Raw genomic sequence first — 24,652 nt, forward strand, 5'->3', positions numbered from 1 at the left:
GTCTGAGTCTTCTACTAAGAACTGTTTCAAAAGTACATTATTTAGTTAGTTCAGACTTTGCATCATTTAAAGCATTATTGTCACTACTGATAATGTTTTGAGTGACTTTTGCAAGTTAAGCAGTTGTTTGTAACTTTCAGAAGAGCTAATCGAAGCACCTCGCAGACAAATTGCTCTCCAGATGGATGGAAAACTATTGCAGTGTCGATCGGCAGCTCTGTTTGGAGGGATATTTTCATCCAAAACAATTCAACTTCAATTGACACCAACTAAAGATCAGTATGTTGTGCCAAGCTAACATGTTCTATCAAATGACAATTAAGAAAAACCAGCATTTTGACTAAATGGTGCCAAGATTTAGTTGGCAATGAGAGGGTGATTTTTTAACTTGACAGTCATAAATAACATGATAGATGGATGCAACTACTCCTAAAACCAGATTCAAACAGTAGCCGAACAGTTGCACTGAAACCAAACAGAAGGACTTCTTCACATTGCAAAGCTATGTCAGAGTTTCTAGGTTTAGGTTGTGCAGGAGAGGAGTCTTCAAACAGGACACTGACCACTGACATGGATCCAAACTATGCCAGGACTGAAATCTGGAGGAGGAGCAGGAGGTCTTCATGGCTCTTATATCCACAGTCACAAGATCTCAACCCTGCTGAACATGTCTGGGAACATTAGAAACAAATAACAAGCAAAACAGAAGGCTACATCACAAGACTCTCTCTGAGGTGCTCTACAGACAACTGGAATAATGTGAATTATCAAGTAATGCTCCGATGCAGACTGCACGCTGTGATTAGAGCAAATACCTAATCTTTTGTTTGTTTGTTTGCAGATGTTTTTGTAGTCATGCTTCACAAATGTGGAAAGTCTCAAGCGATAAGTGGTTCTACAGAGTTCTTGGTAGTATAGTAAGACTTTTGGACATCACTGTACATTGTCACTAAGCCTGATGTTGACTTTTACAATATGCACCGTTTTTGCCAAGGCTTTGGTTACTGTCAGTATGACACTTGTCTTGTTGTTTTTAAAATAAACCCTGCTTCTTTCACTTTTCTATACTCGATTCTGTGCTGTTGTGTTGTACGCAATTCAGATCATATTCCATCCATATCATTTCCACCATACGTGGATATTGTATTAGGATTAGAATAAGCAACCACATACTGTACATTATGAGTGCAAATGTGTCCAAGATATTCGATGATATTTTAGAATTAATTCTCGCCTTACCTATCGTATCATGTAACACTATCAAACAGTAATACGTTAGCAAATGGGTATTCAAATATGTTGTTTTACCTTGGAAGTGTGGCCTGATGTCCCTGTGGATTTTCACTATCCATCGTCTTTCTTTTACTTGCTGATCAATCAGAAAGCAGACTTATAACATTTAAAGTAAAATTCCCTACATTTATAGGACTTGCAACCTGTCACACAGCACATTTGACTTTCCCACTCTGAGCGTGATGTCAGAGGAAAATGGCCGCTGTGTGAATATGGTTGTAGCATTGTGTCACCTTTGAAAATTGAACAGAAACAACCATACAGTTGCAACGGAGAGAAATGAAAAGTTTTAACTTAACTGTGGTTTGGCAGGATCGTTCCTTGCCAACATTTATTCTGGTAAATCATCTGATCAAATAAAACTTCCTCTCACCAGACTTCAGAAACGTGTTTGCCGTGCACCCGTTGAACCAAAGTGTGTACTGACTTGCTTGCATCAGTCCTCGGTAGACAGAGAGTCCAAATTGATTATGTGTGCATATAGACAGGAAGTCTCTCTCCCTCTCCCTCCCTTTCTCCCTCTCCCTCTTCCTCTCTCTGCTGTGTAGCCTGGATCAGAGTCATTTCATCCAGCGTCTCCTACTCATCACTGCTGCAGTGTCTCAGCACCTCAGTCTCCTGACCTTCCACCGGGACCATGCAGGCTTTTGTTGCCAGGTAAGTCCTCGGAGAGACTGAGTCACGATGCGCTGTCCTTCTGACGAGCCACCATTTAGGTCGAAGCTCCCGGTGCTCACGTTTTTGTCCTCTTTACTGGAGAACAGCTCTGCTGCTCTGTACAGGTGCTGCAGGCCTCTCAGAACTGGTGAGCTTGTAGTTTGTTGCTTTGGGGACTGGAAATTAATTACTCTCTTTGATCTTTGTTTAGCTTTCTTATGTACATTGGTAATTAATGGCTTCAGGATATTATTCTTGGCAACTGTTTTATTAATAATTTACATTTACACAGCCTTTTGCTGTGTATGGGTTGCAGATTTTGTTGTCGTCCCAGTGTGGCTGGATACAAATCTAAACTTCACTAAATGGAGCATCAGCAGAAGGGCAGTGCTGACATGTTTTGTGGTTGATTGTTGTACTCTGTCATTTGTGGTATCAGCCTATAGATCGAGGAGTCCACATCCTATGCTTTGTACATTATACAGCAGTATGTGCGGCTGACCAGCCTCTCACTCAGGATTCAGGGTGACTTCACAACCAGGAGATCGATACCAGTAAAAGCTTAGCAGAGGAGGGGCAGGCAGCTCTCTGGGTAAAACATGAGCCTCTCCACTGATGCTTGCTCAGCTCTTTCCGTCTGTCCGTGAAGCCACCGGCGGAAATGGTGCTCAGGTCTTGAAGTCACAATGAAAAATGCATTTTCAGAGCATCTTTCTTCCTTAATTTATTGCATTTTCTGTTAAAATGAGTTGCTGGGGTGGTGCATGGAGCAGGGAGAAATAATTTGAAATGTAAGTCAGTGGGATGTTACACCTGCTGATAAAGCACGAGGTCACAATTAAAGATACACAGCAGGAAGTGGCTTTGGGACATTTTTTGCATTTATAACAAGAAACATGTAGATTTTATATTTTGACTTTTATACAATTACCAAACAATAAACAAGTTAAATAATTTCATTACAATAATTCAAAGAAAACCTTCGACGTATAGTGGGAAACTGACAGAAAGGCATATATATGTATAATAACTATAATCTATAATACAAATGGGTCCTGCAGTGTTACTGGTGGAGTCTGACAAACTTTAGCTTTCAAAATGTAGTATGTACTGTGTGTAAACAGGGTTGGGAGGATTACATCAAAATGTATTCTGATACAGTTACTAATTACCTGTTAAAATCCAAGCATCACAATATTGAAGTAATGTAATTTGATTACTACCTGTTACTTTTGGATTACCTTAACACCAATCATATAATGACTAGAGAAATAAAATATCAATACGATGACTTTTATTGAATCTGAATGATGATTGTGTCTTTGGTAAGAATGCCTTTTAACTGAATGTATCTGTAATCTAATAAAAAAAACATTTCTGTAGCTTTACCGGAGTACAGTTTCCTTTTTTTGTATCCTAATTAGATAATCCCATTACACGTATTCCTTTACTTCCCAAGCCTGTAAGTAAGTTGCCCAAGTAAAACTTTATTTGTATAGCACCTTTCTAAACCCAGGTTACAAAGTGCTTAAATATGCAAATAGAATAAAATAATATAAAAATGAGAATAAAAAATAAAGTAAAAAAATAAAATAAAGAGAAATCATAAATACAAAGCACAGAGCATATAAAATATATTTAAAAAATTCAAAAGTACTTATACAGACCCCTTCTATAGAAAAAAAAACAATAATACATTTTAATATATCATAATTTGGAAAAATGCAACAAAAAAGAGACGTCAACAAGAAGTACGCACAGAAGAAGAAAAGCTAACCAATCAATAGACAATGATCCAATAAAAATATACAAATATATAAATAGAAAATAATAAAAAATCAATCACCTTATTGTGCTATTTTAAAATGATTAAAGTTCAAATAAAAAAATGGATTAACTGATGAAATCATTTTAATAAAAAATTGCAAAGAGACAGGAAGTAAGTTCTTTCTGTATGCCTTAAAGTCAAAACACATAATATTGAGTCTGGCTGTTCGACATATTTCATTCGTATTTAATGCTGATACCATTTTGGAGCATTAAATATTAATACAAATTATTATTATTACTATTTTTAATTTATTTTTCTGTTTGCCTTATTTGCCCTCTGTGTATTTCTGTGACAGTATCCTATTGTGTCACCCTTCTTACTTTAAAGCTCTGTGTTTACTGTTGTTTTTTCCCTGTTGCAGGTCGTATCTGACCCCGGTCAGGGATGATGAAGCGGAGTCTCAGAGGAAAGCGAAGTCTCGTCATGCCAGACAGACCCGCAGGTCGACACAGGTAAAGAACAAAAGGCATACAGAAGTCTAGCTTTCGCTGGATTGTGTTTGACTGTTGAAGCTGTGTACATGTCCTGCAGGGTGTGACTCTGACAGATCTGAAAGAGGCTCGGCAGACCAACAGCCTGTCTCCTCAGGACAGGCAGACGGAGGAAGGAGGCACCCTGGATGAGAGGTCATGTGTGAGGAGAGGCTTGACAGATGACAGGAGAGTCAGAATCAGCCTGACAGAGTCCACGGAAACAAGCGAGATCAGTGCGAAATGGAGCAAACTGGATGAGGTTAGCAGGATAAATGTATACAGGAATCAGTTTAGGCTTCCTTGCTTCAGAAATGGTTGGTTTGTAGCTCTGGAGGATGTTTGTGATTCATCAGTAAGTTCTGTTTTCTTCTCGTGCATGTACAGCAGGGGAACATTGAACCCAGGTTAGAAACCCTTGCTGAGTCTCCAATGCCAAATGCTTCATATGCATCTATTGCTGGATCCTGTGGCCCGCCTTACTGCAGCAACTCCTTCAGAGGTCAGGACAACATTCAGGGTTTTGATTGTGTGTGTTGAATCCCACAGATCCCACAGATCCCACAGATCCCACTGCTGAATCATCCAGATATTTGCAAACTTTTTCAGATTTTGTTTTCTTCTCACCAAATTATAAACCAATATGTAGACATGTATTAAAGTGATACCTCTTACCTTAAGTATTGCAATCACATCAAATAAGTAAATATTTAATGTTTTATATGTGAAATGAGCCCAGCGTGAACAGGTTGTGATCCTCGTGTCTGCCAAAAAGTCTCCCTTTTGTTTTAAGTCTGGACCGTGGTACTGTTAACAGGATTTGGTTCTCTGATCTGAGGGCTCTTGGAGCAGAATAAGGGGCGAGTACATAGCGGAACAATGAAAGAGTCACAAGGAAAAGCACAGTGGCAACTACAAATATATATAATATAAAGACAACAGAATGAATCAAACAAGGGGGACAAAAATACTGTATGTAAAACCTGAATAAAACAAGTAAAACCTGAATAAAACAAGTAAAACCTGAATAAAACAAAGATAAACGCACCAAAATCAGTGTTGAAAAGCAGGAGTGATTTAAAATGGTGTGTTGTCATTGCTCATTTTCAACAGTGATTCATACATGTGTGCAATAAAATGCCTTCCTGTGCAGGTGCGGTGGGTGAGCGATGGTGGAGAGATGAAAACCAGAACCCAGTTGAAGATCCGGCACAGCTTACCTTCAGCGCAAAGCAGCATCAAAAACGACACCGCTGTGATGACCAAGGTTCAGACTACAACTCTGCGGAGGTGTGTGGATAACTATTATGCTCTTTTAATCACAGCAAGCCACAGAAATCAGATGATTCGAGTTACTCTGCTTGATGGCAAAAATGCTTCCTGTTGTTTCCTCTTAGTGCCACTAGATGGCGCCAAATGACTTTCATATTTTATGACAGAGCGAGAGTATTCACAGAGGAGAGACACCTTGAAAATATGTTTCTAAATGTAAGTGGTTATCATCAAAGTAAAAATGGTATCTTATTCATGAAAAGGGCTTTTAGATATTAATAGGGGTGCACGATATATATTAAAAAAGTCTATGGCGATTATTTTGACAGATATTGTGATTGTGATATGATTCAAGATTACAGGGAATGATCGTTTTTGCATCACAATTTTCATTTTTACTGTAAAAAACTATTAAGAACACGAAGACACGCAGCACTACATTTCTACATTTAAATGCCGTTTTGTTTACACATTTAAATAATCTTGTGATTTGAATTTTGCACTTCCCCACATTGCCATTTTGATCATATTTCAATCGATTGCGCGGCCCCTACTTCACAGCTGAGAATTTCATAGACACAAATGTTATTGCTCAATATTCATTAGCTCCATTGTTTCATATTCACATCCTGTTTTTCCCCCCCTCACGCAAAAGCTAAGTATGCTTCAAAGGCAGCTAAAGCTCTGATCTCTGATGCAATATTTTGAGATGTACCGCAATCGTAGACGTGAAGCATGCGTTCACAGAAAGAAGAACAAGAAGTGCTGTTTAATGTCTCAAAGAAAAAGACAGTCCAGGGAGAGCAACCCCCCTCCCCTCCGTCTAAGTCGCTTTGCTTCTTCACATCACATGTCTGAGGTGTCTCAGCATTCCATACCATATTGGGCAAAACTGAGGCGCTCTCTGCTAAGTCTTCAGATTCAGACTTTCCTTTCCCTTTCACCCTCTAAACCGCTTGCTCCCTCCACCTGTGTGCTGATAAAAAACCCTGAACCTCACCGCTAAATCCTCCTTTTGGGTGCAACCTGGCAATTCACTTCGAGTTCCAGCGAGGATATTTTATTTCACTGTGTTTCTCCAAAGAAGATAAAAATAGATATCACAGCGAACAGGACAGAGAAAGGGGGGACGGGGGATGATAAGACAGCGAAGGGCGACTTTTACTAGATTATATGGCATGAATTGAAAGTGGTATTTCCCTGTGAGCTGACTCCAGGTCAGCGGTTCAGCTGTCCCCTGCAGTGGAATCTGAAACAGAGATCTGTTGGTAACATGAGAGTCTCTTAGCGTTACCGAGAGGACTATATCTGTCTGTGATAATCATACCGAGCAGCGAGGGTTCATCAGAAGCATGAAAGGCTGCCCATCACCAGAGCCGACCGCTGCGTGACTCTGTGATGATCAGAGCAGATTTTCCACAGAAAGACAGGTGTAGAGCACATCAGCTCAGGGATTCTGCTACTTTTAAGACTGTTGGTGGCAATTGCGATAAATGGAATAAACAGACAGAGAAAGCAAGAATGCCTTCGCAGACAGTTTTTAAACGACGGTAGCATTTTATTCTGGGATTTCAGTAATTAGATCCTGCTGGAAAGGCGTCCTGATCCTCCAAGTTTACTCAAAGAATCATGTAAACTCTGATAGCTGCTTCTGTGGCTTTTTAGAAATGTTTGAGGATAATATATCGTATGGAAACACCTGAAACTAGAGTGAGGATCATGCTGGGGGCCCTCCACTTCGGCTCAAACGCTGATAAAACACTCAAGTCAAATTCTCAGAGGTCTCTGAAGAACAGGTTTTGCAAATATTCTGTCCATACAGGTTAAATCCTGTTGTCGGTTTCAGTATTTGGAGCGTAATATCTCAAACTATCCCCTCACCATACAGAATAGTTTAGAAACTCACGCTGGGATCATCAGCCTTTTTTAAGAAGAGCTTCAGCATCTCAGAGTAATGTTTTTGGAGGTGGATGGTTGTGCACTAACGCTCAACTGAAAGTCTTTTTGGTAAATAATCGAGTATTTTCTGCCTCCTTTTTCTTTCTCTTATATTTTCTCTCCGTGTTGCTTTTTTTTCTCCCTCTGCTTTTTTTGTGTAATTCTTTTCAGTCCTTTCTTTTCTGCAATCGTCTTGCCCCGAGCAAGGATGAGGGAGTTCAGGAGATGTGAGGCGCTGCGAACCTCTCTGTAAAAGGAAGATTAGGCGGTTCCAGCCAACTATGGGGGGAAAAGTGGGGGGAAGAGGGGTCGCTCAAAAGTAAAAAGTGCAGCATTTCGTGAGATTCACTTATTCACTTTCTTGCGGAGAGTTAAATGCATCAGTCGGTATGATAGCGTTATAGTATAGTTCTTGTGAAGCGTTAAGTTTCAACATTTTTGTGGATTGTGATATGGAGGCAGTATTTGACTTCGGCGCCCTCGCTTTGTGGCTCTGCGGACTGAGGCTGGTCTCACGTGATCTCGTGGGGAAGCAGACATAAACAAAATGGAGATTGGCATGAGCAACGACTCGCGGTGCTAATGCGTTGCAGGGAGAAACAAACAAAAGCAGAAGGTTAGATGAGTCGAGTTGAGTGGGGAGACACGGTCAACACGGGTTTCCTGTTCTTCAGTGAGGACTGGAGGTGAGAGTCAACAGTACTATGCTAGCTAACGTTAGCCTCAAGGGATTGAATGTTTACCGTCAGCTGCTCCAGGATGGCTCTCTCATAGATAGATGAGAAAGCACCGATGTCATCATCCAGATTTTAAATCCTAAATATCAAACATGTTTGGCATTATCGGGGCTGCTGAGTCTGTGAGCAGTTCAGGAGACTTAAGACTGGATCTGTAAACTCCTCACATTAGCAGATCATCTGTGTCGAACAGCATGTTTCGAAACACTGGTTTCTACAATTGGTTATGTTTCGTCATAACTGAACCTTCCTGCCATCTATCAGATTGTGAGATGTATTGGCAAAAGTGTGTCCGCCCCACTATTCAGATCTGCTCATCAGATCACCGAGTTTAATGCAAATCAGCAAGTCGTTTTTCTGTAATCTTGCTGAAAAACAATCCAAAAAACTGGACCAAAATCCCAACCTTCTCGGTGGAGGTAATTAGTGGGTGACCCATGGACTCGAAGAAAGGTGGAAGAAAAACGTAATATTTCCACTGATTCACCGAGGCAACAAGAGGGGCTGAAAACAAAATCACCACCGGTTTGTGAGCACTGCAGGACTAAAATCTAAAAGAGATCAGACAAATTTGACCGAGAGGAAATGTGTTAACACCGTGTAAAAAACTTCTGCCAACAGCATCTCCTCTCTATCACACTGTGCCGTGTACAGAGCCACTTGACACCTTTCGGTTGTTGATGGCTCCTCAGGTAATAATGTGTGTTGACCTTCCAGGACACGAACTGCTGCAGCTCTCCCCCCGCACCACCCCACCCCCCTCCGACTCTGGCTTTGTGCTCCACCTCCCCTTATCCTCGTCCACATCAGTGGACAATTTTAGCCCTCAGTGCCGAGTCCTGCCATAGCAGAGCCTCTGGCAGGCTGCCAGAGCCGAAGACAGCAGGGAGAAGCAAGCGGCGGTGGGGTGGGGGTGGAGGGACTGCTGGGAGGGCGACCAAGCAGTGAAAGGAGAAGGAGGGAGAGAAAGCGAAGGGAGGGAGGGAGATGGAGAGTATAACTTTGGGAAACATTGGAAGAAGCAGCATTGGGAACAAACTTTTCTCTCTTGGCTGCTGCCTTTTGGACTTTTCCACATTTCATCAGGGACCTCAGTGTTTACAGAGGGATGATAATTTGTTGGTTTTATTAGTTCCAGAGTAGTTTCTCTCAGTTATTTGTTGTTCTTTGCATTTTTAACTGATTATTTCTTCACTGCTTGAGCTTTGAAGAAGGCGTGACCACACATCTGAAATCCTTCCAAACTTAGCCGCAGCAGCAGCAGCTCTCTCCAGCTCATGGGAGTGTGAAGCTGGACTCAAACACACACACATTATACACACACACACACACACACACACACACACACACACCTGTTGTTGCTGAGGATTCCCCGGGATCGCAGTCATGGGCATCTGCGTCACTGTTGCTTGAGGGAATCTGTGCAGTCTGTGCAGCTGTTATCTGCCGGTGGCCTCGCTGAATGTTACAGTAGACGTTGACCTGCCAGTCCAGGGTAGAGGGGGGAGATGTCATCCTACTACCCACGCACCAAGGACCTGACTCGCACCAGGAAGTCACTGACAGAGTCACCACCTTCCTCTCCGTCCCCTACAGACAAAAACTACAGAGTAAGACCAGAAGCTTTTTTTATTTTAAACTTTATGATTGCACCAACTTAACAGGAGAATTGTGTCTATTCTCATATATCTCACATATATCTGTGGAGCTGTTACTCACTGCTAACTCACTTGGTATTATATTAATCCAAACTTGAAGAAACTTAAGGAAAGCATCTTCTCTCTCAGTAGGTGTTTGTGATTGATCCATGAACAGGATTAACTTTCCAGGATTCAGTCTAAATCTTCAAAGGCAGCATCACATCTGCAGCACAAAATCTGAGTAAAGTAGAGCTAAAACATTTTATAGGTTAGTCGGTAGGTCCAGAAATGTACATTTTTAAAGAAAAAAACATAAATTGAGCCACTCAAATGACAGGAATGGCTACTTTTCTTTGTCATCTATGACAGAAAACTTAATATATTTGGATTTTTGACATATCACTTTGAACTAACTAAAAAAACTATTTCATGACTTTTTTTGACAGAACTGTAACAGTTTAGATGGCCATCATTAATAAATGGTAAATGTATAGTTTATCAACCTTTATTCATAGTTATTTCACTGTTAACAAACAACGAAGTGCTTTATTAATCCATGTTTGTTGTAAAGTTGCAACTAATGTTTATTATACATTGTAAATAAGTAATAAATACTGTGTAGTTCATCCATAAAAATCATTGGATGGCCATTATAAAGTTGCAGCTGATGATTATAAAACTTAACTATTGCTGAATGAAGCTTTTCTTTGTTTTTTAACAGTGAAAAAACTATTAACTAAACTTTAATTAACTATAAATGTACTTTTTTTAATGATGGCGATGATATCATTGTTATTATGAAGTGTTACCGACAGAACAATTCATCGAGAAAATAACTGGCATATAGTTGATCAAAAAAAAAGTTGTTAGCTGCAGGCCTCGTAAAGTAAATATGTATTTGGACGAGTCTTCGTAAGCGTGTGCAGTTAAACAAGCAAATATTGTTTGACAGGATAACGAGTTATTTCCACATTTCTACATCATTATCTGTATTTACAGTACAATCAGCTGCTCTTGATCCCCCTAAACGAGTTTACGATTAAATAACTTGTGAACCAATCGTCTCAGCTCATTTGCTGGCCTGTGAGAGAGAGGGGCCGGTATTGGCTCTGAAGCTCTGAGAGTCTGACCACATTTTCTGGAAAAGACTTTTGGATTGAAACATTCCTTCTGTAATTTCCTGTTATTTTTTCTCTGTCTAAGTGGCTTATTCTCATGGGCGTTGGACTGTTTGACTGTTGTGTTTATGTCAGCGCACCAGGCCGAGCTGTGCTCTGAGTGACAGCCATGTTCAAAGGGACGGAAAGAAATGACATTGACATTGATTCTGTCTTTTGGGCAGTGAATGCGACCAGTGGATGCTGTCATTTTCCTGCTTTCCTCTATGTGCTGTATCCATGATGAAAGTTGGGCATTCATTTTTCCATGATGTCAGCTCGGTCTGAATTGAGTTTTCATGGGAGAGAGAATGCACTGCAGAGGGGGGTGGAATCGGATTGATGCAGTATTTTTAGCACTTGCCAGAATGTTTTGATGAGAACCACAGCGCTCCTTAGTACAATGCAATGTGTGTTACAGCTGTGAGCAACAGGAAGACGTGTAAACAGAAACACATTCACATTATTGGATGACACGCATCATTCTGCAGATGGTTTGTAGTGCTGGAATGTAACTGAGGACATTTACTGGATTGCTGCATTTAAAGGATAAGGTCACCCAAAAATGAACATTCATCTTTAAAAAGGGTGTAAATGAGATCTTTTTTAAATCAATTTGGGATCATGAGGCTTCCAGGGACTTGGATTTTGCCGGACTAACTGTTTGGAGCCATCTTGTGTTTTTTTTACATCCCCATCTACTTCAGTTGTTTAGAAGAATGCTGCCTCCAGAAATGTTTTGTGGACCACCAAACTTCACCCTACTTTGCATCGGCATCAAGAGTTAACGACTGAATATGTTCTTAATGGGTGAAGTTTTCCTTTAATTTGAAGTAGTTTTTCCATTTTATGCCACTTGTGAGTTCCACTCCACATCAGTTTTTGTACTGCCCTACATTTATTTGGCAACTAAAGCTATTACTAACTTTTCAAATTGACGTTTTACTTAAAAATACATTTGATAGACTTAGTAAATATAACACACTACCACACATTAAGTCAGTAGTTCCCATCTGTTTCTGTATGAGACTTGAGAGTTGTTTGCAGTTTCACCAAAACAATATTCCCCCTCTAAAAGAATATTTCATAAAAGGCAAAGATTGTTTAAGAAAAGTCAAGAAAGGAATATAAATTTGCGTGTTTTTTCTTCTTTTTCAAACCCTGTCAATCATCTCACGACCCTATGGAGGAGGCCTGACCCCCACTGGACTAAACTAACTGCATATAAAATAATTAAAACAAGCTCCGCCTCGACCTGCTACGACACTAAAACGCTACCTACGCTTTGCTGCATCACAATCTAATAATGTATGATACCGTGTCGGGTCGGAGGCCATTTTTCGACTGATCCAAATGCTCCTTTCACCACTGGATGTGAGTCATTAGTGTCTGTGCTCGTTATAAAAAAAAAAGAGAGAGGAAGATGCTCTCAGTCATCAGAAAGGCTCGGATGTTCTGTAAAGAGTTAACAGAGAAGGAGGAGTGAGAAAAGGTGTGTGAATGTGGAAGAAAACGTCTTTTATGGTTGTGTGTGCCGTGTCAGTCCCAGTGGTGGGGGTGACGAGAGAGAGAGAGGGAGACAATGTGTGTGTGTGGTGTGTGTGTGCGTGTGTGTAGCTCAGATTTTCCAATTGCAAACTCCGGTCACCTCTGAAGGACTGACGCTGTGACAGAATGGGGGAGAAAGTGAAAGAGGTCAGAGGAAAGGTGAAGAAGAGTCCTCGCCGGCTCTCGCAGACTGCTGTTGGCATTATTATCTCTACACTGTAGCAGTGAGCTCATGCATACCCCTGCCCCCCCTGGTGTGCATGATGTTGGTCCTGGCAAAGCACTGAGCTGAAGGCAGTTGTGTTTACAGAGCGCCTGTGGTTCAAGCATGCACCCGTTTGGAGGCAGTTTCCATCAGTGTGACACCCTGTTGTTTTTCTCCCCCCCCTCTCCCCGAGTTGATTGTGTCCTCCTGCAAGCCGCTCAGCCTCACATAATTTGCCGAGCTACATGTGCTACTTCTGATTCCCTCTGTATTTCCTAACAAGGGAATCAAATTAGTGCAGCTGCTATCAGTAGAAGAATTGCAAATATGATTCAGTTTCAGGCTAGAAAAAAGTTTCATGACGCAGACGCACACACACCCCGCCAGGCTCACTGAAGGTTTTATGAAATGAAGGTTTTGTAAAAAAAACTCATTTCACCAATTTGTTAATCCTTCAGTGTGAAATAGGTTTGCGTACAGGAACTTATAATCTTGAAAGAGTTTAGCGAAGGACTGTGTTACATTTAATTTCCCCGAAAGCAGGCTGCAGGATGATTTATTCATAAAACCGGGGGGGGGCAATCATCCCTGCTGATTAATGAATATACTGTACACCGAACCTGATCGAGGAATCTCCTCCAAGAAAATGGGATTGAGTGAGAGCTCCTCTTGGCTCCATCCTTGGCCCTTTTTCATGATCTGAGGTCATGGAGGTCTGTTTTTTCCTGGATGGCTCTGCTTAAGCACATGACCACATAAGGACAGGCAGCGCTGGCTCAGTTATGTAAACACTTGCTGAGGAATAGCTCCTTTGACGCTGCATGAAATATCCCCCAACCAGCCAAATGTGAGCTCAGGAATAACAGTGCACACTGTTCCTTTTGACATAAACTTTTCCTCCTATAAAGCCCGTGCTTCTGATGCTGCATCTGCTTCGTGTCTGAGATTGCTTGGACCACCACGCAAGGTGTTTATTGCAAAGCGTTCCCAAACAGAGGTGTAAAGAGCCCTATTTCCTCAGCAAGACATCAACTTCAAATCTTTTGAATTTATGAGTAAAGTTTACGGGACGGCAGTAGATATTCATGGGAAAGTCTGGCTTCATATTACGGTATCTTCTCTCTCTCTCTTTGTCTCTCTGACTCATAGTAAACACTTCCAGTTATCGTCCTCTCACGTGTTAATTATATCAGCTGACGGCAGTGAGCTATCTATAAGTTTAGCTGTGTGCATTGCAGAAACAGGTCTGTATAGACACAATGTAGGAAGACAGTAGACACATAAGTTATGTGATAATTAAAGGGTAAGTTCACCAAGGTTTCTTCAGAGGTCTTGAGTAGCACTTCTGTGATAAAAGTAGTATAAAGCTTTTTGTGGCTCCAGAGGAAGCTGCATATAATCTAAAAAATTGCCTCCAGTGATGTCACTCAGTGGCTCAGTTGCATTGTTGGTAATGTAGGCGCCAGGCTTTGAAAAGCAGTCCACTTGTCTAGTATTGCACTCCTTCAAAGGAGACATCAAAAACACATCAGTTTTCTCATACTGTCCAGTGCTGCAGCACTGTATTCCCCCTCCATCTGAAAGGCTGTTTTAGCTCCTGTCTCTTTAAGACCCCCCCTCCCGAATACCCAGTCTCCTCTGATTGGTCAGCTCGAACACGCCTGACCCAGCACCTCTAACAACAACAAAGCAGCTGTGCTAAATCAGTTCTTACCTGCCAAACTAGTGGCGAGCCATAAATTATGTAAATGTGTGACACAGTGATGTAGTGTGATGTCACAAAGTCACAGAATTAAAGGTGAGACTACTGATGAGGCGTTTCAGGAGCAGTGTTTTCTGCGGGAGAGAGGAGCTTCTGTCCTTTAACACTGTTGGACTCATGGACAGTTTAAAAACAAATGATCAAAACTGATACAGTAGAATTGGATATTCCTTTTTCAAAACCTGGCGCCTACATTACCCACAATGCAACTTGGTCACAGAATGACATCACTGGAGGTAATTTATCAGACTACATGCAGCTTCTTCTGGAGCAACAAAAGGCTTTCTGCTACTTCTGTACTGCTACTGCTCCCCAAGACCTGTCAACACACTTACATGTGTAAAATCTAAAATCGTTACCCTTTAATAACAGGCACATTTTTAAGGTAAATAGAGAGAGAAAAAAAACATAAACAACCCCTCTGAATGTAGCACAATACTTGGTCTCCATGAAGAAATGGAAAAGAAATTCAGTAAGTGAACACAACAGGCAACTAGGCAGCCACGTGCACTGGACTAGTCATAGCTAAAAACCTGCCAGGACAGTCTGCTATCAGTCTGTTGTCTGAGGTCAGATGTCGTACCCTTCACACAGGAGATACTTATAGCTTCTGATGTCATGATGTCATCTTTACGCTGCAGGCATTTGTGTGGCAGCGGCCTGTTCTAAAAGATTAACCGGGCTCACCAGGGAGGTTTGACCCGCGTGAACCCTGTCGGTGCAGCGTTGGGGTGAATTATATCTCACTTCTGCATGCACTTCTTCCCTCTGGGACTCCGGCTCTCTGAACACGCTGTGATAATTCACTTGGAAGTTTTTGTTCTCTGTTTTCTCAAACTGGAAGATATTTCACTGCCAGGCCTCTGTTTGCTCTTATCAAACAAATAAATCTGGATCTAACAGCAACAGAACATTTTTTTCACACTGTGTCGTTCCCATGCTGTGGTGGTGGTGCTGCTGAGTGATCAAACTAACATGATTTATTCTTTGTTTTTCAGCATGAAAGACTGTCAAGGTAAGGAGCCTCTTATATTACAGAAATGTATTGATAAAAAAAATAAATTAACGCCCTAAATAAAGTAGCACTGTGTACTGAATATGTTACTTTTAGATATGACTCGAGTGGGGAGAGTGCGACGGACAAACCGATGGGCCGCACCAGCTCTTACACGAGGAGAGAGACGAGGCTCGCTGCCCTGAATAGACAGGAGCAAGACTCCACTACCAAAGACTACAAGAAGGTAGTCACTCTAACTTTGGCTGAAACAAGCACGATCCCACTTGAAGCGGAGGTCCTGACTGTTGGATCACCACGCACATGTATCTATTTTTGTAACATTCCAATAAGAAGGGCAAGGAGATGGAGATTTAAGTGGACTTTATGAGAATAAACAGAATCAAAACCTCTTCTTATCAACAAAAAAAAGGACCTGGCACATGAAAAGAGCAGAATCTCAGGAATGAAGCTCTTCCTTAATCTTTATTTTTGCTCACTTTCAGATGTATGCAGAAGCTTTGCATGAGAATGAGAGGCTCAAGTCCAGGCTGCAGGACAGCAAGCAAGAACTGGTCAAGATTCGTTCCCAGCTGGAGAAAGTCACCCAGGTAGAGGAAACTAAAGAAGCTGGCACAATTGCCCAAGAAAGTCGTGGCTGATATATATATATATATATATATATATATATATATATATATATATATATATATATATATATATATATGTATATATATATATATATATATATATATATATATATATATATATATGTAATTTTCAAGAAAATGTTCCCATTATTTGACAATAACGTAACAACCTTTCTAACTTCCAGAGGCACGACAGAATATCAGAGAGATCTACAGCGCTTGATTTGGAGAAAAGGGTAAGTGTCCCAGCAACTTTTTGGCATTTTATTTGATCTGCATTATCAAGATGGATGAGCGTCCATGTCTTCTTTTGGTCTTTTCCTCTTTAATTTTCCTGTCTATTGCAAACTAGCTGGCTTTTCGCTCTTCGGGTTTTCAGTGGACCTCAGGCGTATTTTCTTTTTTACTTGTTTCTTCTTTATTTACAGGAAAAACAAGCTCTTGAGAAAAGAGTGTCAAACATGGAGGACGAGATAAAGGTCAGTGCATGCAAAAAAAAAAAGCCACCCTGGAATTACTGGCATATTTGTCTGATATAACTCATGTGTCATTAATCTCAGTGATGTTTTTGTCCCCAGCATTTTAACAACACTAACAGTGCTGGAGGGTACACACCTCCAGCCAAGCCTCTCTCGCCCATGCTAAATCAAGCACGCCTAAAGTGTTTTTACAGAGCAAAAACACACACATATAACACACTCCAGGGTTGTGGTTAGACAGGTGGGCTCGGAGTCAAGGAGAGGGAAGGTTAATGCTTCAGGCTCATTACCCACAGTGTTCTGCTGGGCCACTTCCTGCCAGGCTGAGGAGGAGCCTGTGCTGCTGCTCTCCTGCTCCACTTATCCCACTGTTGGGGTGAACATTGTGACCTAGTTCCAGCTGAATACCAAACCCCGTCCAAGACCAAAAGACCTGCTTTTGTGAGACATTCCTGCGCTGCACTGTGTGTATTCTGCTTCACAAAGAGACACAGGGCAGAGCAGCAGAGTGATTTCAGGCCTGAGTAGACGTGATCTGCGCTGTATGTGTGCAGTTTGCGCAAACGGTCGTAAAATTACACGCTGAGATTCTAATTGGATTTTTATAGATAATTACAGCGACATTAGGCTGGTTTATATACGCGTTTTCAATTTGGGCCTTAAAAAAACTGATCGGAAATAGGATCAGTCATTTTTCGAGAAATCTCGAAATGTACAGAAAAGGTTTTTACGCTTGGCTTGATGCCACGGAAACAGTCTTAGTGAATAAATCATGACGTACATGTGATTGAAACTTCCAATGTACTGCATCGATGAGAAATAATGGTCGACGTAAACATCAGATTTGTGCGTAGCTACGAACGAAAAGTGCTTAAAGGAAAAGTTCACCCAAAAATGAAAATTCTGACATCGTCTACTTCCCCCCATGCGGATGGAGAGTTGGAAGAAGTTGTGTCGTATTATATACAAAACATTTCCGGAGCCTCACAGCAAAACAGTGTTGCAGCATTCTGCTGAACAACCGAGGTAAATCATCCTGCTTAATCCAAGTCTCGGGAAGCCCTGACAATATTTGTACCCTCAACATGACGTCGAGCTTGTGCAGCCACTTCAGACGGGGTGCGTGCTAATGCTTTTAGCTTAGCAGCTACTGTGAAGATTTCAGCTTAAAAAAGGTTGTAAAAAACGTCTTTTCAAATCAGTTTGGGATCTTGAGGCTTCCGGAGACTTGGATTACGCTGGATGGGGGCCATTTTTGTGGTTTTTAATGGTACCCGGTTGGAAAAGTGGCACCACCGGCCTTTTATCCCATCGCCGCTGATTCTCTCGGAAATCCAGCTTGATTAGGATGGAAACCCAGCTAGCGTTATAATCCTTAAGATAAATAAAATCATGGCTCCTTTCTGAGAAAATGTGGTTCGCAGACAGTGACGACGACATTATAGACAGGACACATCTCAGCAGTGGATGTTTGACCCCCATGTTGTCATGGTTCCCTCAGCAGGACGCCCCACTGCGGTTCCGCTGTGGGTACCAGCCCTGAGAGCAGGCTGTCTCAGGGGAGGGGGGATGGTGAGTGGTCACAATGATGCAGAGGAGTGATTGACACCTGCCTGTCACCTCACATGCCTCTGCTCTGTCAGAGGCTCGGGCATGTTTACACGTGTGGACACACATATATATATATCACATGCTAGGCTCTGAGTACTTTATACTGTAAATGTTAGACAGGCGCACAATCTTTTCTTTTTTTGTCTTTTCTTTAGATGTAAAGCACGCCAAAAAGCTGGCTTGTCACTCACTCACAAAGTCACTTTTAGTCACGTTTTAGCAAGTTAGAGATTCTCCACAAGGGGGAACTGTTCAGTTATTGTCCGATTTGTGCCAACCTGTGCCATCTGCTGGAAAGGAAACGCAGCAGCCTGCAGCACACTAATGTCAGAGTTGTCTTTTCTGCAGGAAAACAGAGTAACAGCTGCTGTGATTTCTCACCACTGTTAGTGTGACAAATGCTGCTGCAGCAGCTGTTTAATAAGAACAGCTATAAATAAAAACTGCAGTTGTGACACAATGCAGGTGACAGAAGCGTCAACATTTCAAAAGCTACTCCACTCCTCTCCCATGGATAGCGCACACTAACTCGGCTTCATCTCCAGCTTGGAGGCGCAGGTTGGACTGAGACAACCTCCTCACGTCTGAACCTGCTGACACTGCGACTCTGCCGTTAAGTGGTTCCAGTTTCAGGTGTTTCACATCAGTTGCACTGCCTGTCCTTCTTTCCCCCTTTGAAATCGTGTCAGATAACTTTGTAGGGTCTTACATTTCTCGCAGAAAAGCTGAACAATTCTTAACAGCCTCTGAAACCTAATTAACAGCAACTTTGCAGAATTATCTGCAGGACTGGATAGTGTGGTCAGATCTAATTTAATATCAAAGAGCTCAGTATTATGAGGATGTAATAAAGGACAGTCATTATGCATTCCCTCCTCACTCTGTCCTTTTATTCCCTCTTGCCAAGGGCACGTCTCCAGAAACTGAACAGTTTTATTATAATACCAAGAGAACATTATATGCATGAACTGTTCAGTCTCAAACACTGGCTAGCTTTAAATTGCTTTAATAAATGTGTTATGGTGTTGTAAGAAGCAGCTGGATGCCCTCCTTAAACCTCATCCTTGGCCACAATGTCTACAGACTTGTGTTCGGAGAGCCTGAGACACTACAAGTGCCCTGTGTGTGAGAGTATGTGTGTGTGTGTGTGTGTTTCCTGTGGTTTACCCTCAGGAATCGTGACAAACCACAGATGTTTCTCTTGAACCACATTGAGGTTAACCTCAAAAAGTCAGGCCAAGAAGGAGGGAAAAATAATTATTTCTCTTCCTTTGACTTATAATGGACTTTTACACTCTTATGGAGGTGTGAAATTTTTTGGAAAGAGTTTTGGATTCTGCGAATTTTCATGAATTTTACCTCCCTCTCCTTTTGCAAAGCACTTCAGCACCTTACCACTCTCCACATACAGTGTGATGTGCACAAACCAAAGGAGAAGTGGCTTCATGATTTAGTTTGCTTGTTGCAGCTTTTGCTATTTCTTCTCAAAATCTCCCTGTTGTGTAAATATCCGCTTATGTAAGTTTTCCTGATTTGTCCCTCAGATCTATTTGTTGTCCCCCGTCTGTGTAGGCGTGCGGGCGCATGTCTGTACGAGTGGATTTGTATTGGGTCTCTGTATGAGTCTTTCTCTTTGCACACGGCCTGCCTCCCTGCATGCTCTCTCTGTCTGCCCCTCTCTGTATCTCTCTCCTCCTCTGTGCAGGCTTTCCCGGCTCTGGCTCAGGTCCAGAGCTTGCGGAGGGTGAACGAGTGTCTCCTGGCTGAGAATAGAGCCATGCTGCGTGTCCTCGCCCGCCTCTCTGAGACGGCCTCCATGCCGGAGACGGAGGACCTCTGATTCCTCTGACATCATCTGTCCTCCTTTCTCCCCCTCCTCCTCCTCCTCCCCCCTTCTCAGCCACATAACTTCTACACTCCTCTGTCCTTCTGGTGCCTCTACAGCCCCCTCGTCCTCTGCTGTGTTCCTCTCAGGCAGGTCCTGCACCCTCCCGATGCTCACTCCCCCCCCCACACACACTGCAATGCATCTTCCTCTGCACTCTTTCTCACCCAGTCTTCTTTATGGCCATCTGAGGGCAAACCCTGCTGACCCATCCCCCTCCCTGAACATTTCTCAGGCCTCCTTTGAAGTGTATTTTTAGCTGCATTCAAGTTGCATGGGGCTTCACATCACATGAACACTCCTTTCTCATTAGTTGAGTTGTTGTTTTCTTCTCCGGCCATATCTATTGAACATCTGAAGCATCATAAAGAATAAACACATTTGCAGCCCGTATTGATTTGCAGCAGTCAAATATATGTGGGTCCTGCGTAATGTGCTGTGTAATCAATGCAAATGTGTTTGCCAAGGAAACAGTCTTCCACAGGAAATGAAATGTGTGAGATCATTAGTCCTGTGCAAATGGGTGAGATGCAAGCACACATATGTGACGGATTACGTGTCCGTGCGTGTTTTGGCTCACGAACCCTGTCGGAGACAAAAACAGATGATTATGTTACTTTAAAGGTTTAGCTTGACATTTCTAGAGCTTATTTGCTTCTTTGCTGAGAGTGAGAAAAGAAGATTGATACCACCCTGATGTCTATAAGCTCAATATGAAGCTGTAGTTGGGAAACGCTTACTTTAGAGTAGCATAAAGGCATAGGCGTAAATCACAGGGGGGACAAGGGGGACAAGGGGGACAGAAGCCCCCATCCTGTGTAAAACATGATTTTGTCCACCTAGTATATCACTGTAATTACAACTGTGTTATCTCAATAATAATAATAATAACACGCAATAAAAGCACTTGTGCCCTTAAAGCCCTCGGTAGTGACACATCATGCATGTGCAGTACGTGTCTGGGAATCTGAGTCAGTGGTGGCCGACCTCCAGTCAGTAGTCAGAGAATTTGACATTTATTTACTTCTCCAGCTGAATACAATTAAAAAAAAAAAAAAAAGGAAGAAAAAGAAAACATTTGTAATCGTTACCGGTCTTCATTTTCTCTGCACTGAATTACAGGTCACTCTTCATGTTCTTCTAACCCTAGTGTTTGCAGCTGTTTGAAAGTTTTCCTTAGCTGGCAGGGTTACAGAGTTACAGCACTACATGTGTTTTTCCCCCTCAGGAATCGCTCGAGATCATTTCATGCAGTTGTCCCATCTTAAGTTGATGAAAGATTTTGGCCCCTGAAGAAAGAGACTGAAAAAAGAGAGAAACAGCTTGGCTGGCGCTGTCCAAAGTTTAAAACATTTGCCTACCGACAACTCTAAAGCTCACTAATTAACATGTTGTACGTCATTTGTTCATTCCATTATAGGTGCAATATGCAAGAATCAGCCACCTGTCAAATTTATACTCCTAACAAATAAGGGGCAGCATATCACCAGAGTAACCACTATCTGCTGCTAACTGTAGCTGACCTTAGCTTGTTAGCTTGGTTAGCTGTGAAGCCCACCTCCGGAGGCCTCAGCTATGCTATGGAACTATCACCTCTTGAGGTACAAGTAGTATTATGAGACTGGATGGGCTGGGGCTAGCTGGTTAGCATGCTAACTTCAGTAGATATTTCTGCAACAAAATGCATACATGTCTTTGACATAACATCAAAAATCTTCACATACTTCTGATCATTTTAGTTTTGGTTGATTTTTGAATGTTTCAATGTTAATTGCACCTTTGAGAAAAAACCCCCCAAAACAATGGTGACCAAGCCTCCAGGACATGACTGCACCTAACCAAGAACTGGCCTTCTTCCAGCACACAAACACTGTAATCTGTCAAATTATTGTTTTTACACAAATGAAACAAAAAAAAAAGATTTACTGTGTTGATTTGCGATCTTTCAAAGTGCTTGGTGGCAGATTTATTTTAACCTTTACACAGAGCCAGGCTTGTTTCCAGTCTCGTTGCTAAGCTAACCAGCTGCCAACTGCAGCTTCACATTTAAAATCAAATATCCGAGTGGTGTGGATCTTCTCATCTAACTCTGGGCAACGATGTGAATAAGCACATTAAAATGCAGAGCTATTTCTTTTTAAACTGCACTGCCGACAGCAGGGGTGAAAAGAGAAGGGTAACATAGAAAACAAAATATTAAAGGCAAACAGGTGATTTGCCACAGGTTCTGAATAAATTGATGCCATGTGCCTTTGCTCATTCACCAGTTTATCTTTAATATGCCGCAGCGAGAGCAGAGGGTTATTGTTTGTCTCTAATAGAGGGGAAATACTTTGGCAGAGAGGGCGGTTATTTTTAGTCATTGCTCCTCATGAGAGACATGACCTAGTTTTGGAGAATTGACCCTCTCTCAGTGTATCTCTCTCTTTGACTTTCACTACATGCTCTTTCACTTTTTTCATGCAAAAACATATCGTCACTCCTCACCTGCATGATCGAGTCCTGTGAAGCATGTCCTCATAACTCGGCCTCAAACTTCACCGAAGCACAACTTTTAGTCCACGTGTTGTTAGCGGTGAACGAGGCTATTTATCATCACAGCGGATAGTCCTGATGGTGAAGTGTGTCACTGTACCACCTGAAGCTTTAACATACATCTCACTGAGTGTATAAATGTCATGACGTTATAATCTTCTAATATACTGTCTTTCCTTTCTGCTGTCCCAGATCTTAACAGAGCTCAAGTCAGACAACCAGAGGCTAAAGGATGAGAACGGGGCTCTCATCCGAGTCATCAGCAAACTGTCCAAATGAAAAGATGTCTGACGCTCCTGTTCTGTGTCCGTGGACGCTCCAGCCTTGATATGGCAGAATAATTATCCACGATGTCCCACGAAGTTGTGGCTCCTCTCTGAGTTATGGAAATCAATTCATGTCGGGACTTTTTATTAGATTTGTAAAATACATAACTTCACATCAACCAAATAGGGACCAGTTGTACTGTTTGAATAACCTTTTGAGGCCCAGTTCAAACAAATCCAGGGGTTTGCATGAATGTCTGATATTATACCCACACATCACGTTGAGACATCACGTTTGTCGCCACATTGAGCACCGCTGAAAAGTATTTTAATGTCGTCTTAATTGCAAAAGAGAGACGCCAATTATTCATCATCATTTAATCATGCTATTTCCCCCCATGCCAAACTGGCAGATACATTTGAATAATCTGAATTTTTAATCATAAAATGTGACCGTACCAAGTAAAAAACGAGACCCGGCCAAGATGCTGCGGTTCCAGAAGCATTAACTTGAATATAAATCCACCGAGGCATCTGAGGATTCAACCACTGAAGCCAGCACAGCTGTAAGATGCAAACTCACTAGATGTTTTCTCCAGACGAAGAATGTATTAAAACTTCTCTCAGACGTTTTTTTATATAATACATCATTTCAAAATTTATACTCCGGATAATAAGATGCATGTTTTGGCTTATCAACTTACTCAGGTTTGTCACTCAGCTGTGCCTGCTCACCCCCCTCGGCTCTACTTTAATTTACATTTTATAACGCGACCTCCCTTCAGAAACCTCTCAGCAAAATCCTAGAAACAATATTGATGTTTTCTGACAGTTTTTATGCTCCAAGTATCAGGACCCTGGAATATATTCACATAGTTTTCATTACAACAGCGGATCTGTAAACCATTTCCAACATTTTTGTGACATTTCAGTCCCATTTATCATTTTGGATTATGTTTAGTATAATGTCCGCACTGTATCTGGTATTTAAAGAGGGCTGTATGTTAGCACTGAAAGGCAGAGTACTCGCTATATGCACTTTGTACATAGTGGACGGTGCAGATCTTCGATCACTTGGGCATCACTAGCAGCACATAACATAATTTAGTGTTTGCCAGATTCTGTTCATCAGTTCTTTGCGTGGCTTCAGTTTGTCATTTTTTGGTTTTGCTTGTCCTTCATAGAGGATTTTTCTTTTTTTAATCCAATGGCTCAGCTTCAAACAGCAGGATAGCTACACAGAGGAGTGTGTGTGAGAGAAAGTGTCCTATGTTTTGTGTTGTAATAGAGATATATTTATTTATTTATGCATTTCTTAGTTTTAACCTTTATACTTTGTTTAGTGCCTTTTTTCGAAAGGAATGCACCGATTGTTTTGGTTGACCTTTTGGCCATCTCTCTCGTTAGGTGATGAAAAAAACAAATACCGAAATCAAGACGCACGCTGCGAAATCACTGCTGACATTTTAAGTCTCCATAATATTGTGCGATCTTAAATATCAAATAAACTGTTGCTGGCACTTTCCATGATACAGTGCATTTTGACATAAACTCTGTTGTGCATATGATATTGCCACGATTAATTAAATGACTTATACCTTAAGTATACTGAGTTGCCACTTTATTAGACACACATGTAATGCAGTCCAACACTACAGCCCTGCAATTAATCTTAACTTCAAGAAGCTTTTCAGCTCATTTACATTAGATAGCCTATACTGG

General features: G+C 41.6%; 1 protein-coding gene across 1 annotated transcript; it reads left to right on the plus strand.

Annotated features, from left to right (window-relative positions):
- Window positions 1-9,348: 9,348 nt before the first annotated feature.
- On the plus strand, window positions 9,349-24,444 carry LOC140999199 (protein phosphatase 1 regulatory subunit 12B-like). The gene is made up of 7 exons (XM_073469484.1): window positions 9,349-9,808; window positions 15,509-15,525; window positions 15,622-15,751; window positions 16,011-16,115; window positions 16,340-16,390; window positions 16,583-16,633; window positions 22,857-24,444. The coding sequence occupies exons 1-7, from the start codon at window positions 9,707-9,709 to the stop codon at window positions 22,941-22,943; spliced, it is 543 nt and encodes a 180-aa protein (XP_073325585.1). The 5' UTR covers window positions 9,349-9,706; the 3' UTR covers window positions 22,944-24,444.
- Window positions 24,445-24,652: the final 208 nt, after the last annotated feature.

The sequence above is a fragment of the Pagrus major genome, chromosome 7 (genome assembly GCF_040436345.1).
Source record: "Pagrus major chromosome 7, Pma_NU_1.0".
In the NCBI taxonomy this organism is placed as follows: domain Eukaryota; kingdom Metazoa; phylum Chordata; class Actinopteri; order Spariformes; family Sparidae; genus Pagrus; species Pagrus major.